This window comes from Mesoplodon mirus (assembly GCF_964341445.2).
Source record: "Mesoplodon mirus genome assembly, chromosome: 12".
NCBI classification, from domain to species: domain Eukaryota; kingdom Metazoa; phylum Chordata; class Mammalia; order Artiodactyla; family Ziphiidae; genus Mesoplodon; species Mesoplodon mirus.
The window spans coordinates 96203154-96216262 of record NC_138988.1 but is presented as its reverse complement, the minus strand read 5'-3'; the positions used below and the strand labels follow the sequence as shown (position 1 = coordinate 96216262).

Sequence of the window (13109 nt, the reverse complement as noted above, 5' to 3'; positions counted from 1 at the left end):
GCGGCCTTCAGTAAACAGCGCATGAAGCTCGTGCATAACTAGCTCCCTTGGATCAGTTGGGCTCCCTGGGTGATTATGCAGCTGGGCCACATCATCCTCACCCCTTACAAAATTGCATTTAATATTACACCCTTGGCGTTTGTAGAAGTAGATGACAAAACACTGTGACATAAAACTTTGTACTGCATTTGCAAGTCATGCCTTTTAATAAATCCCAGGTATTCTTTGCATGGGCAAGAGGGGTGCCCATAACCCACAGGGAGTCTGAAAGATCAGCCAGGCACCCTGAGGGCTCCTGTCATATACTTTTACATGGGTGGGTCAAAGCATGCACACTGAGGGGACTTGTAATACTTACAATGCAGTTTTTGTACATAAAATACTATCAGTCACTTCTAGTAGGTTTGTTGTAGGGCTTCTCAAAAGTGCACTCTATACAATTCCCTAGTGTCAGCAGTGATGGAAGTCAGAACACTGTTTCAGGGAGTCAGACTATATTTTTAATTTGTAATTTCTATCTGACCAAGATCCAGATATTTCAGAACTGTTCTTTGCAACTCCCTTCCTACTAGGTTGTTGGTACCAGTAGCTGTTTTTGTTTTTATTTTGTCATTTTTGTTCATGTTTTGGTCTTGTTTTTAACCTAGGAATTGCTTCCAGATCAGAGCAGAGGAAAAGCGAATTGAAAATACTCCAAAATTTATGTGAGGTAGGATTATTCAATTCAATTTAATATTTACTGAACATCTGCCATATGATAGACATTAGAAATACAGTGCTTAGAGAGAGATGGACCGTCCCTCTGGAGTTCACAAAGACTGGGTTGGGACAATTGTCATATAAACTGGTCAATAGCGTGGAAGCTATAGTTACAGAAATCTGTTCAAGATTCAGAGAATGCAATTAGAGATGAGCAGAGTGGGGATGGGGTCGATCTTAAGGTGCTTGAAAGTCTTTAAGAGTAAGTCAGCCTGGGTGGGAGTTTTTGAAGTATAAATAGGAGTTCCAAGGGCAGAGTGTGTATCCCTAGAGCATGTCCAAATACAAGGCAAATATGAAATAGCTTGGTTTGTTCAGAGAAAGATGGATCATTTGCTATCGTATAATGGGTGAGAGAAGATAAACACAAAGGTCATGAAGGGCTACGTATGCTAGGAAATGAAATAAGTATACTTGGGGCGGGGGCAGGGGCATAAATATACACAGTACGGGGGTTGCGTCACCAAGTGATGGTAGGATGGGCAGACACCGTGCAAGGTCCTGGGGTTACAGCAGGGAACCGGGGAGGGGGTCCCCGCTCTCAGTGAGCTCCCGTTCTACCGGGAGAGTCAGACAACAAGCTGTTAGGGCGAGGAGTCAGTGATGGACACAGAACAGGCAGTGGCCGAGGGCTGGAGGTCAGGGATGCCCGTGAGAGGGCGGCCGAGGTCGCCACGCACACGTTTGGTGCTGAGCATCGATTTAAATCGGAGTCTGTCGACCTTGTTTCCCGTCGGCGACAACAGGGCTGAAAGGCATGGGGTCCTGCCGCTATAGCGCGCTTCTTCCTTTTGAAACGGCACTTCCGTGGGGAGTGCGGAAAGCCGAATCTGTTGTACAAATACTGATTAACGGGATCGACCAAGCGGATCTCGGAGCTAAAAAGGCGGCGATAGGGCGACTGGGGCTTGTGGTCACCGGATGGCGGGACCTGCGAGCCCGCCTCAAGGAGCGCGAGGACCCAGCCAACCCTGCTCTCGGCATCCCCGCCAAGGAGGCAGCAGGATGTATCTTTCCTGCCTAGAAACAAGCACCACGGCCACCTGCTCTCGCAGCCGTGAGCGAGGAGGGAGCCGCGAGGCCTCCTGCGCGCAGCCTCGGAGCCGGGCGGAAGGGAACGCCCCCCGGCTTTCCTCAGGCCACGCCCTTCCCCGCTCTGCGCATGCGCCTCTGCATAGCTCAGTGGGGCCTCGGAACCTGCGGAGGGCGACAGAACCGGCGGCGCGTGCCTTTTACGTCACGCTCCGCCTGCGTGCTGATTCCGGGTCAGAGGTCGGGCGCAGCTTGGGTCATGGTGCAGCTCAGGCCGCGGGCGTCTCGCGCTCCGGTGTCGGCGTCGGCGATGGTGGACGAGGGCCAGCCCGCCTCGGAGGAGGAGGCGGAGCACGGCCTGTTGCTCGGGCAGCCGAGCAGCGGCGCGGCTGCCGAGCCGCTGGAGGAAGACGAGGAAGGGGACGATGAGCTTGACGACGAGGCCCCGGAGGAGCTGACTTTCGCCAGCGCTCAGGCGGAAGCGAAAGAAGAGGAGCGGCGAGTTCGCGAGACCGTGCGCAGGTTCGGAGCCCGCGGCCAGGCGGGGAGAAGCGCCCCTTCCCATCCCGTTCGTCCCTGCCCGCACTGACTTGTCGCCTTTTCTCCCAGGGATAAAACGCTTCTGAAGGAGAAGAGGAAGCGACGCGAGGAGTTGTTCATCGAACAGAAGGTTAGAGGGGAGGGCGGCGTTTCACAGCGCGGCTCGGGGTAGAATTCACAGGTGCTGGGATGTGGGGCAGAGGAAAGTCGCTAATACTTTCTCCTGACTACAGTGACGAGGTGCTCGTGCTCTTTGCTGTCCACCGACTGAAAGTGGGAGTGGGAAGAGGTGTGAACCTGAAATCGTAGGGTCCGTCCCACCTCTGACGCTCGGCGGAGGTAGTTTATTTGAAACTGGGTCGCCGTGAGAATTAAGTGCTTTGTAAACTAAGGGCCGTTCCAACATAGAGGATGATTGATGTGCTCTGCTGTTTAGCAGATTGGCCACAGAACTGACTCCATATGGACGCGATATTAACTGCTTCCAGTGTTTGATAGTGACCTGAGGGTTCCAGTCTTCACATCTTCCAAAGAATGTGGAATAGTTTCTGAGATGCTTGGTCCCAGTCTTCCCACAGCTTAGAGATAGTGGAGGGCAGTGTTCAGCGCGATTCATTTATTTGCCTAGAGGTAGGGCTGTCCTTAAAATGGTAACTTTTAAAAGCAATGCAGGACATATTGTCATGTACCTCACTTTTAATTGATTTTTTAAATGTCTTTAAGAAAAGGAAACTTCTTCCAGATACTATTCTAGAGAAGTTAACTACAGCTTCACAAACTAGGTAAGTAATGGATCTCGCTTTATTACTTGCCTTACATACAGTCTTTGAATTACATATTGGTACATTTATTTGAACTCAAAATAACTGAAGAAATTGTAAAGTCTAAATTAAAAAGCTACACAGTATTTGAATTTGGTGGGACAGGTGGAGGGAAATATTCCACTTCTTTTCAGTCTTCTGTTTTTTATTATGTTTCTTGTTGTCCCCATAGGTAACTCTAGTTTCTGAGTTGCTGATCCCAGTGTGTTCATTCAATAAGTTGTGGGCCACTGTCATTGTACTAGGGGCAGGATAGATGGTGTGAATAAAACAGTGTTTTGAAATTTATCCTTTAGTGGAGTAGCAGGCAATTAGCCATAGGCTCCTAAAACTCAGGCTTGTCCCACCCTTGCCCTGTCTGCCACCAACCTGTCCTCCCTCCTCGTTCCCCTTTTCACTTGGCAGCTTTGCCATCCACCGGAGGTTTAAAGCTCCTTTTCCTCATCAGTGCCAGGGAATCAATCAAACCGTAATTTCGATTTCTAAATATTTGCTTTTTTTCCCCCCATTCCCCCTTGTCTCCTCTTACTGCTTTCAGTTCAGAAGTTTAGCCCTACATCTTTTTTTTTTTTTTTTGCGGTACGCGGGCCTCTCACTGCTGTGGCCTCTCCCGTTGAGGAGCACAGGCTCCAGACGCGCAGGCTCAGCGGCCATGGCTCACGGGCCCAGCCGCTCCGCGGCATGTGGGATCCTCCCGGACTGGGGCACGAACCCGTGTCCCCTGCATTGGCAGGCGGACTCTCAACCACTGCGCCACCAGGGAAGCCCCCAGCCCTGCATCTTTGACTTAGGACAGTGGTTCTCAAATTTTCAGTAGAAGAACTTTTTCCAGAGAGTTAACTTGGTTTCTGAATCCATCACGGTGACAAAGTCCTTTTCACCTCTCAAAACCAAGTCCAAATGTCACCTGTCTTCTCTCACTCCCTCCACCCCATCGCTCGCCCCACCGTCGAGCTTTTCCAGTGCGCAAGTGCTTCTGTATAGATACATCATCGTATTTTGCCATTTACCTTTCTCTCCGTTAGACCGCACTTCTTGAGGCTAAATTCTTGTCTCTATCCTCGCTTGTGTCTAAATTGTTCAATTAATCTTTCGAGATCTCTCCAAATAAAGTAAAATAAAAGGCAGGCCTACCACCTTTCACTTTGTATTGCAAATACTGTATTATATAATTCTTAAATCTTTCACTTTAACTGTTAACCACAACAGTCTGCTTCTTCGGAAGCCTGCTAATATATTTTCAGATTTTAAATTCTGAGAAGATACTCCCAACCTAGTATATAGTTCGTTGATTGGGAGGTGTCAGCAGTTCACTGAGGAGTGACTTTCTTTCTAAAGATCCTGAGTAAAAACTGAGAATGGTGGTAGTTAAAGCGGGGGAGGGGTATCTTATTTGTAAAACTAGATGAAATTTTGTAACAAGTTGAGTCATCTTTGCTCTCTGCCATCCCAGTTAGTGTTCTTCTTCTTCTTCCTTAGTGTGAAGAAATCACCGGCAAAGTTGAAAGAAGGTATGAACTACTCTAATTTAAATAACTTCTCATTAAGTGTCAACTGCATTTGCAGATATTTGCAGTCAGATGTTACTGACCCGTAGAGCATGGGAACAGGCCTGGCCAGTTTTAGCTTATTTCTTATAACTAAAAACCACACACTGGTGTGTAGTGGGTATTTAAAGTGAACTCCAGTATGTGTTCCTGATTTATTTTTACACCAATGCTAATTAGAAATATAACTCAATCTTTTAGTTAATTTGCAGAAGAAAAATGAAGAATGTGAGAAAGGAGGTGACTCAAAGAAAGCTAAAGGAAAAGTGCAAAAAGTACAGACTGTTGGGTAAGAAGAGTCTTCTTTTTTTGTGTGTAGGATGTAAAGGTGACCTTTGGAGGAGAGTATTGGCTTAATTAGTAGCAGTTTCAGATTGGATCCTCTGTGGAAAGTTTTTGGTATTTATATTAAAAAAAATACTTATTCGCTCTACTAACATGTAAACATTACTTGTAAAATAGTCCTGTAATTTAGTTTTATTATCTTACCCGTGCATATACAAAATTAGGACTTGGGATATTTTTTTCCACTATTTGAGTCAACTAACAAAAATACTTTATTTTGAAAATAAGCACTGCCTCATTTTGACCTTTTGTATTGATTACCAGCCAGAATAAAAGCTACTTGGCTGTAAGGCTAAAAGACCAAGATTTGAGAGATTCAAGGCAAGAAGCGGCCAAAGCCTTCATACAAAATTGTTTATATGGTCCTGGAACCAACAGAACTACTGGTAATTTCTTTATGGACTATTTTTCTCCCTTTTAACTGCAAGTTAAACAAAGCAATGATAAATAATTCTCTTTCCTAGTAAACAAGTTCCTGTCTCTTGACAACAAGAGGTTACCGGTGAAAAAGGCCGCAGCCCAGTTTTTGAATAATGCTTGGGGTAAGATTCAGCTTTATTCTCTGAATCTGATAGTGTTATATATTGAATAATGTTCTTTAAAAAAAAAATTTATTTGGCTGTGCTGGGTCTTAGTTGCGTGTGGCACGTGGGATCTTCACCGCCACATGTGGGATCTTTAGTTGCGCATGCGGGCTCTAGTTTCCTGACCAGGGATTGAGCCCGGGCCCCCTGCATTGGGAGCACAGAGTCTTAACCACTGGACCACCAGGGACGTCCCTGAAAGATGTTCTTTTTTAAGGAGATAGTAAATACTCATGAAGTATCGATTTTTTTCTTACAATGGCTTCTATTACTATTTTAAAGTTGCTTCGGAAGAATAGGTCAGTGTAGTGTGTATGCACATATACCTAATTTTAATATTTACACTCATATATTATCTAGAAAATTTGGAATTGTTTCTTGGGAATTTTCTCTCTTTATTCTTAACTGCACAAAACCTTCTATTCTAGGATCCCAGAAAAAACAAAATGCCAAGAGGTTTAAAAGACGTTGGATGGTCAGAAAGATGAAAACTTCTAAGAAGTAAATCAAAGCTAAATGAAGAATGAGTACTTTGTATGTATAGAACTTATATAAATATTTAGTTTAGAGCATTTAATTTTTCTGAAAAAACTAATAAAAGACTTACAAGTATCATTTTAAAGGGTCATTATAAAAATTGTAAGTCTATCTGGGGTAGTACCCAGTCACATTTCATCCATGGAGTGTGTGATTAATTGTGCCTTACAGTCTTTGAGCATCCTGGAAGAAAAAGCAGTTTAAAAGGACTTGTTTTCCTTTCTTTTTATAATTGTTTAACCGTTCTGTTGAACAAAAGCAGTGCCCACACCAGTAGGGCCCCTCTGCTACCCTCCCCCCTGCCCTGCAGGGTGTGTGGCAGGACAAGTTTTCCACTACAGCTCTCAGATGCTTCAGTCTCTTGGATATTTTTGTGCTATTGATGAGAATGTCACAGAATACGAGGAAGAGTGCAGTATCTAAGTGTAGATAGGTAATCTGTTCTTGTTTAAAAGAAGGTTTAAGCCTTGGTGTACAAAATACAGCCAACAATCACCATTGCCAAACCAAAGGATATGGTGGTTTGTTATCCTGTTGAAGAGCTTGTTTTATGTTTTACTTTTAACCAGTTTGCTTTAAAGGTGGCAAGTCACATGCCATATTATGATTATGAAAACGAGAAGATTCATTTCCTGCTTGCTTTCTGTATCCCCCGTAGTATCAGGTTTGACCCTACTCCACGGAGGCCAGTAAACTCACGGCGGTCTGAGGTTGCAGAACTCGGATTTATAGCAGCAACCATTCCTGTTAGTTGTTCTAACTTCATGTTAATCAGGAGACGTTTGCAGGTACCTAATATATAAATTCAATGGACACTCTAGTATCTGTAGAAGTAAATTTTTAATGGCTGGTTAATTATATCACTACATTTTTATTGCAATATAGTACTCATTTAAGCACTTAAAAATGGAAGGTGTACAAAGATTAAATTAAGACACGGTAAATTGACTAAATATTTGGTTTTTATATAAATAAAGGTCATGACCACACTGTTGACATGTAATACTGTTATAATACAACAGTTAAACTTGTGAGTCTACAACAGAAGTCATCTGTAGTTAAACAGGAAACAAAGTTGAAAAAGACCATGTTAAAACAAAACTACTGGGACTTACAGGTCGGGATTGTAAGTAGCAACAAACATATTCACTCAGCTCCTGAGTATTTCAAGTTTTACAGTACACATTAAAAATGATTTCCTCCATCAACACTATAAATTCAAACTGTCAGATGTTTATGCATTTTGCAAGTTACACTGATTGAGTTGCTTACATGGGAGCGGGGGTCAGAACACCTCCCAGTTTTGAAGTTTACGTCACCCACATGCTAACACAAACACAACTTGTTCCGTTTCCTTCCCCCCTCTCTCCCCCCAACAAAGAAGGCAGGAGTTTTTGGTTTCTTTTAGGTAATTGTTTTAAAGGATTTGTGATGATCAATTTGAACGTCTGAAATTCAGTAATATTTAACTCTTAGACAACTAAGAGGTTAAAGATGGAAAATAATTTCTCCTAACACTAAGTTAGAAAATCATTTGCATCATGCTGTAAACTAGGAAGCAATGTAAAGCAACAAAAACCTGTCCCCAGTACATAATTTAAAAAATCTAAATTTCAAATCAGCAGAACTGGTCTACTTCCATGATGACTATATGCCACAATATAAGTGTGAGCTCCGTGAATGCATAGCTAATGTAGGTAGTCTTCCACTGTGGCAAAAGCACAGGATCCAATTCCTGATCGAGCCATCAGTCCTAGACACTGTGTGGCCTGTCCCATGGCTAGGGCAAGTGGAGGTTGCTTTGGCAGATTGTGGGTTTCTGAGGAAAAATGATTAAAAATGGAAACAGCAATTAGCAATACATTTTAAACAACGTCTCTCAATCAGGAGAATACCGCATTACTTAAAAATTACCAATGTCTATACTGCTCTTAACTACTTAACTAGCAAAGGTGGTTTTTAAGCAAACAGCGAATGCCTTGGACATCTACTCTGACAAGGTAATAGGGTTACTGGGTATTCAAGTAATAAGAACAAATTCTTGCAGAATTTAGACTTTCAAGGTGTTAGACACTCAAAAACTTCCACATTTACTATGATGGAAACGATGTAATGATCTAACGTTTGCACTGGGGAGTAAGGAATATTTAGTATTTCCCTTCTATTTTTCCAAGGTCAATTGACATTACCAAAGAAAACGGCACCAGGTTTTCGGTACAAGTTTCACTGATGGATTCTTCCCCTTCTGGGAACAGGACCCAACAGAGGCTGCCGGATCCTTTTTCCACGGCATGTTGGTGAATGTCATTTGGGCTGGTAAGGGAGCAGGTGGTGATGGTGACCACGAGAGGCAACTGAGCCAAACGACCCTATAATCTGAGGAGTTAATTTACAATCGATAGGATAAACATCTGTAAAAATCACCATTAAATCAAAGTTTTCAGGGTCCTACCTACCAGACATTTGTCAGACAGCTGTAGTACAGATGTAACCATCAGCAAAATTCATTCTTTGCCAGAAAGGAAAAACTGAACTAAGGATAAAAGTGACCAAACCCATAGAAGCTGATAACTTCTTGTGTGGAGGTGTCCAGATTTTAATTTCAGGCAGATTCCCAGTTAGTAAAATGACTGATCAGTCCTGGTAGGCACAGCTGACAGCAGGGCCAGAATAGTGATCCAGGGCCGGTTAAGGCTCCATGTGGTTGGTTCTGAGGCTGCACATGGCGGTGGGAGAAAGAGAAGTTGCGGAAGGGAGGAGGCAGAAATAAAGGGAGCAGGTTCCGGACTTAAAGGTGTAAGGGGAAGTAACACAGGGTGAGGAATATTAGAATCCAGATATGCAAGAAAAGATGCACACGCTGGTGAAAAGTGGTCTGTGGGTTAAGATTATTCAAGTCCTAGCTGTCTCTGGCAAGACGCTCTTCAGCTAAATGCCGATGGTGATACATTTTTTGGTCGACTCTAAGCAGGAATGACTTTATAAACTATCTCTGCCTCAACGAGAATCAGGAACAATTTGATTTTTACACAAAATCAACATAACAGAATAAACAATGAAAAGGGAACCATCCTTTCAAAGATATCTCTTGAAGGTTCACAGGGAAGTAACCTTGCTCAGAGGTAAGCAGTTCATTAACAGTTTTATTTTGGCCAAGGGAGGCACATCTGTAAGCATCTTTAAATTTTTTTAGCATATGAAACTCACAGGAATTACATACGATATAACTTTAAGCATTATTTAGAGATGAAGCTATATAATATAGCACAGTATTTATAAATATGCACACATACACCCACAGCAATTTGTCTCATTACTTTTGCAGGAATTATATACATTTAATATAAGTTTAAGCACTATTTACAGCTGAACTACATAATACACGGCACAATATGTAAGAATACACATATCCTGGATAATGGTCCTAAGCAATTTACTACTGAAAATTTTAATTCCCCTGGAGAACCCAAGATTTTTAACTGTCATAAGAAAACTGTTCACTTTTCAAAAATTCTTTCCAAGTCTGAGTGTTTACCTAGATAGAAAGCAATTAGGGCTTCATGATTACCTATAACGTAGTCATTTCAAAAGGACAATTACAGTAAACCATCACTTGCCCTACAGTCCCAGCACTGCTGCTCAGTACACTTACGTTTACCAATAAAGCAAATGAATTTTGTGTAACCAAAGAAAGTACACATTGAATCTGTGTAAGAAAAGGATAACAAAAAACACTACTACTATTCCAGAACTTCAGTGTTAGACCACACCACCATGAGTTAATAATGAATTTCAGAAGGACAAAGAAGCAGATTAAGGCCCAAACGTGCGTACTTTTAAATTGCTTCCTTTACATTCCAGCCACATGAGCCCTGGCCTTCACTCCAAGTCTCTCTGTGTGACACTGATCCCATCTATCTAAGAGAGCTTCAGACATAACAGGGCCAAACAGCACAGAACAGACTTCTAAACTGGTAGTCCCCATTTTTCTTGAGGAATTACATTCTAAAAAGGTGAAAAATCGCTCTCATCTGAACTACCTCTGAGAAAAATTGCCCAGATATGAAAAGTTTTATGTAAACAATAAACCCTATAGTTTATATATAAATGCACAAAATGTGCAGTTACCGAATTCATATAAAAAGTATTTGTTCAGGGGACTTCCCTGGTGGCTCAGTGGTTAAGAATCCACCTGCCAATTCAGGGGACACGGGTTCGATCCCTGGTCCGGGAAGATCCCACATGCCGCGGAGCAACTAAGCCCGTGCGCCACAACTACTGAGCCTGCGCTGTAGAGCCCAAGAGCCACAACTACTGAAGCCTGCGCGCCTAGAGCCCGTGCTCCGCAACAAAAGAAGCCACCGCAATGAGAAGCCCGCGCACCGCAACAAAGAGTAGCCCCTGCTCGCCGCAACTAGAGAAAGCCCGCATGCAGAAACGAAGACCCAACGCAGCCAAGAATAAATAAAGATTAAAAAAAAATTGTCCTCTGTTTAAAAAGAAAAAGTATTTGTTCAGTACATAAATACCACACTCCTGCTCTGCAGTGAGTTGCTCACAGGAATGGCAGCCCACCAGGGGACAGCAAATCCCAGCTTCCCACTTCGTGCTCCCCCTGCCTAAGCCTGCTGTTGTCCCCTTCCCTCCCTTTCTTACTCGGTAAGGGCACGTAGTTAAACATGCTGAACTTCAATGAGAATGCCATGTGTCTCCAAGGGTTGATGCTGACAGCACTCGAGCCCCGTGGGAGCTGCGACACGGGTGGCTCAGGCCAGAAATGCTTATGTACACGTTCACACACAAACTTCTGTCTTCCAGAATCACAAGATGCACCCCAATATACTGTTTTTACTCCATTTGAATTTAATCTGGGATTGAGATACCAGAGGAAGTTTTCTATACTTTAAGGTAATTTTAATTTTTTAAATGTAGAAAACATTTCCCTTATGATTTTACCAAAATATAAATGCCAGCACGAATACCATCTCAAATACCCCAGAGACTAGCTGAAGTGCTTTCTGGCTTCACTTACCTAATATTGCACTGTTAAGAGCTGAGCACACAGGTTCTCTCTGAATTGGGTCAAGTTGATTTCCAACTGGGCTGTTCCAAGGATCTGAATAGGCTAGTAAACTGAATGCATCCTGTTGAAAACATAGCAATTTGGTTTTTAATTCAAACAGTTCAGCGACTGTGCTCACCATGGTTACACGTTGAGAGAAAGGTAAAATATGGCTTTAAGGCACTAGACTAACACAAGCCCATTTACCCCTATGACTAGGAGGCTATATATTTTTTAACAACTAGATTATGCAGCAAAGCCTAATTTGTTTTCATTTTTCTTGTAAACAGCCATTTTCATCATCTACCCCTTATCCCTACAACACATGCAGAACAGAAATAAAAAATGGAAAAAACTTAATTCCTGTGGAATGGGCTATACTACTGGTTAAAGTAAAGAGAAAGAGAAAACATTTCGGATGCTTTACAATTTATGACCACTGATATGAATTTGACATTAAAAGGTTAGGACCAGCCCATGTATTTTTTTAAACACATGTGGGAACCGGGCATATCTCACTGGACGTCATCTCAGACTCAGTAAATGAACAAAATCCAACTGGCTCCGCTTCAGGAACATTCAGTAGTTCCAGCCATCCTCAAGCCGCCCCTCCTGAAGTAACTGACACACAGTCTTCTTTTCAGACGGTGGCTCTGTCCTGTCATCTTTCTGTGGGCAGCACATAACTACAGTGGTTTCAGACGTTGGCTTCAAGTTAAGCTGCATCACCAGAGTGGCCTTTGGCAAGAACAACCTTCCTAAGTATCCGTATCATCATCTGTATAATGGGGGTTATAAGAGGTCCTATTTCACAGAGTTTATGAGGAAGGACTAACTGAGCTCAACAAAATTAGAAATGTCAGCTCACTCTAATCTTTCAGTAAAGGATAAATTATTGTTTTGCCAAAAGTCAATGCCCTAATCCAGAGTAACATTATGATACAGATATAGATACAGTTAGACACAGGACACCCTCCCAGTTCAGATGGCATACATGGAGAGGTGCTGAGGAAACCAAATCAGTGAATTCAGTAGCGTAACACTCAAACTGTTGGTCACTGAAACGTGGAAGACTGAAATTCCTAAAGAGTACCATCTCCCACGTGAAGCTGCTCCGGCAGCCCTCTAGTAATCTTATTAGTGGGGGTAAGGCTTCCTGGTCAAGCCTGGTCTTGCCCTTTCTCATCTGAATTGGCCTCTACGTTGTGACGATTGGAGAAGAACTGCCCATAAAGCAGAGCTGGGTGGCCTGAGGCTACAGACAGGGATACCTGTGGCACCTCCACTGTCCTACACTGCTGAGTATCTCATTCGCATTAGACTTCTTGCCACAGTTATTAATGAAAGTTCTTTGAAGAACTTACACTATTTTGAATCCCCTGCAGCTACTCACAGGTGCTAGTAGATACAAGGAGGGGAAAAAAAAAAGCTTCATACACCTGCTGATTGCAAGATCTGCTTCTTAACAGTATTTTAAGATATTTTATGCATCTCACAAAGCTACTAGATTCTATTTCTGGTTCCCCCCAGTCCAAATTTATTGATGGAGAAAGATTAATATCTGATATCCTGTGAAGCTAACTCTAATCAATCACATTATTTCTAAAGACTGAGCTTTGCTCAAGACTTAATTCACCCCACAACCATCTAATGAGGTACCATCCCTGTAGTGCAGATAAATTTTAAAAGACAGACTAAAGAACCTGTCCAAGGAATAACTGCTACATCTTATTTTAAGCACAGAACTATCCTCTTGCGTCTACATCCTGACATGCTACCAAAAAGGTGAAATGTTGCAGTCCCAAAAGTCACATCAAGACCATTCTGTCAAATACACCTTCTAGCATTTAAAACAAAATTCACAGAAAAAGATAATGATGGT

General features: G+C 42.7%; 3 protein-coding genes across 7 annotated transcripts in view; 2 read left to right on the top strand and 1 right to left on the bottom strand.

The window, feature by feature from the left end:
- The window catches only part of SIRT5 (sirtuin 5), a 31268-nt gene extending 29500 nt beyond the window's left edge, over positions 1-1768 (top strand). For 2 of the 3 annotated variants that reach the window (XR_014295470.1, XM_082637898.1), the window contains one exon: positions 648-1768. Coding sequence is in view for 2 of the 3 variants with exons in the window: in XM_082637898.1 (XP_082494024.1) it covers positions 648-686 (39 nt within the window). In the remaining variant the exon portion in view is untranslated. The remainder of the gene's footprint in view (positions 1-647) is intronic. The other variant, XM_082637899.1, reaches the window with a different exon arrangement.
- Positions 1769-1873: 105 nt separating this feature from the next.
- NOL7 (nucleolar protein 7) lies at positions 1874-10547 on the top strand. Of its 3 annotated transcripts, none has more exons than XM_082637908.1 (9): positions 1874-2313; positions 2401-2461; positions 3055-3113; positions 4632-4663; positions 4901-4988; positions 5309-5430; positions 5509-5586; positions 6057-6162; positions 8340-10547. In XM_082637908.1, exons 1-8 carry the CDS (start codon positions 1922-1924, stop codon positions 6131-6133), a joined length of 909 nt encoding a protein of 302 aa, XP_082494034.1. In that variant the 5' UTR covers positions 1874-1921; the 3' UTR covers positions 6134-6162; positions 8340-10547. The 3 variants fall into 3 exon arrangements, with proteins under 3 accessions (XP_082494034.1, XP_082494035.1, XP_082494036.1); XM_082637909.1 differs by lacking the exon at positions 8340-10547 and adding an exon at positions 6824-7154; XM_082637910.1 differs by lacking the exon at positions 8340-10547 and having other exon boundaries at positions 1877-2313; positions 6057-6250.
- RANBP9 (RAN binding protein 9) overlaps positions 7110-13109 on the bottom strand; it is an 89718-nt gene continuing 83718 nt past the window's right edge. The window contains exons 13-14 of the mRNA XM_082637890.1: positions 11198-11309; positions 7110-7984 (exon numbers count right to left, since the gene is read on the bottom strand). Coding sequence (XP_082494016.1) covers positions 7854-7984; positions 11198-11309 — 243 coding nt within the window. The 3' untranslated portion in view covers positions 7110-7853. The remainder of the gene's footprint in view (positions 7985-11197; positions 11310-13109) is intronic.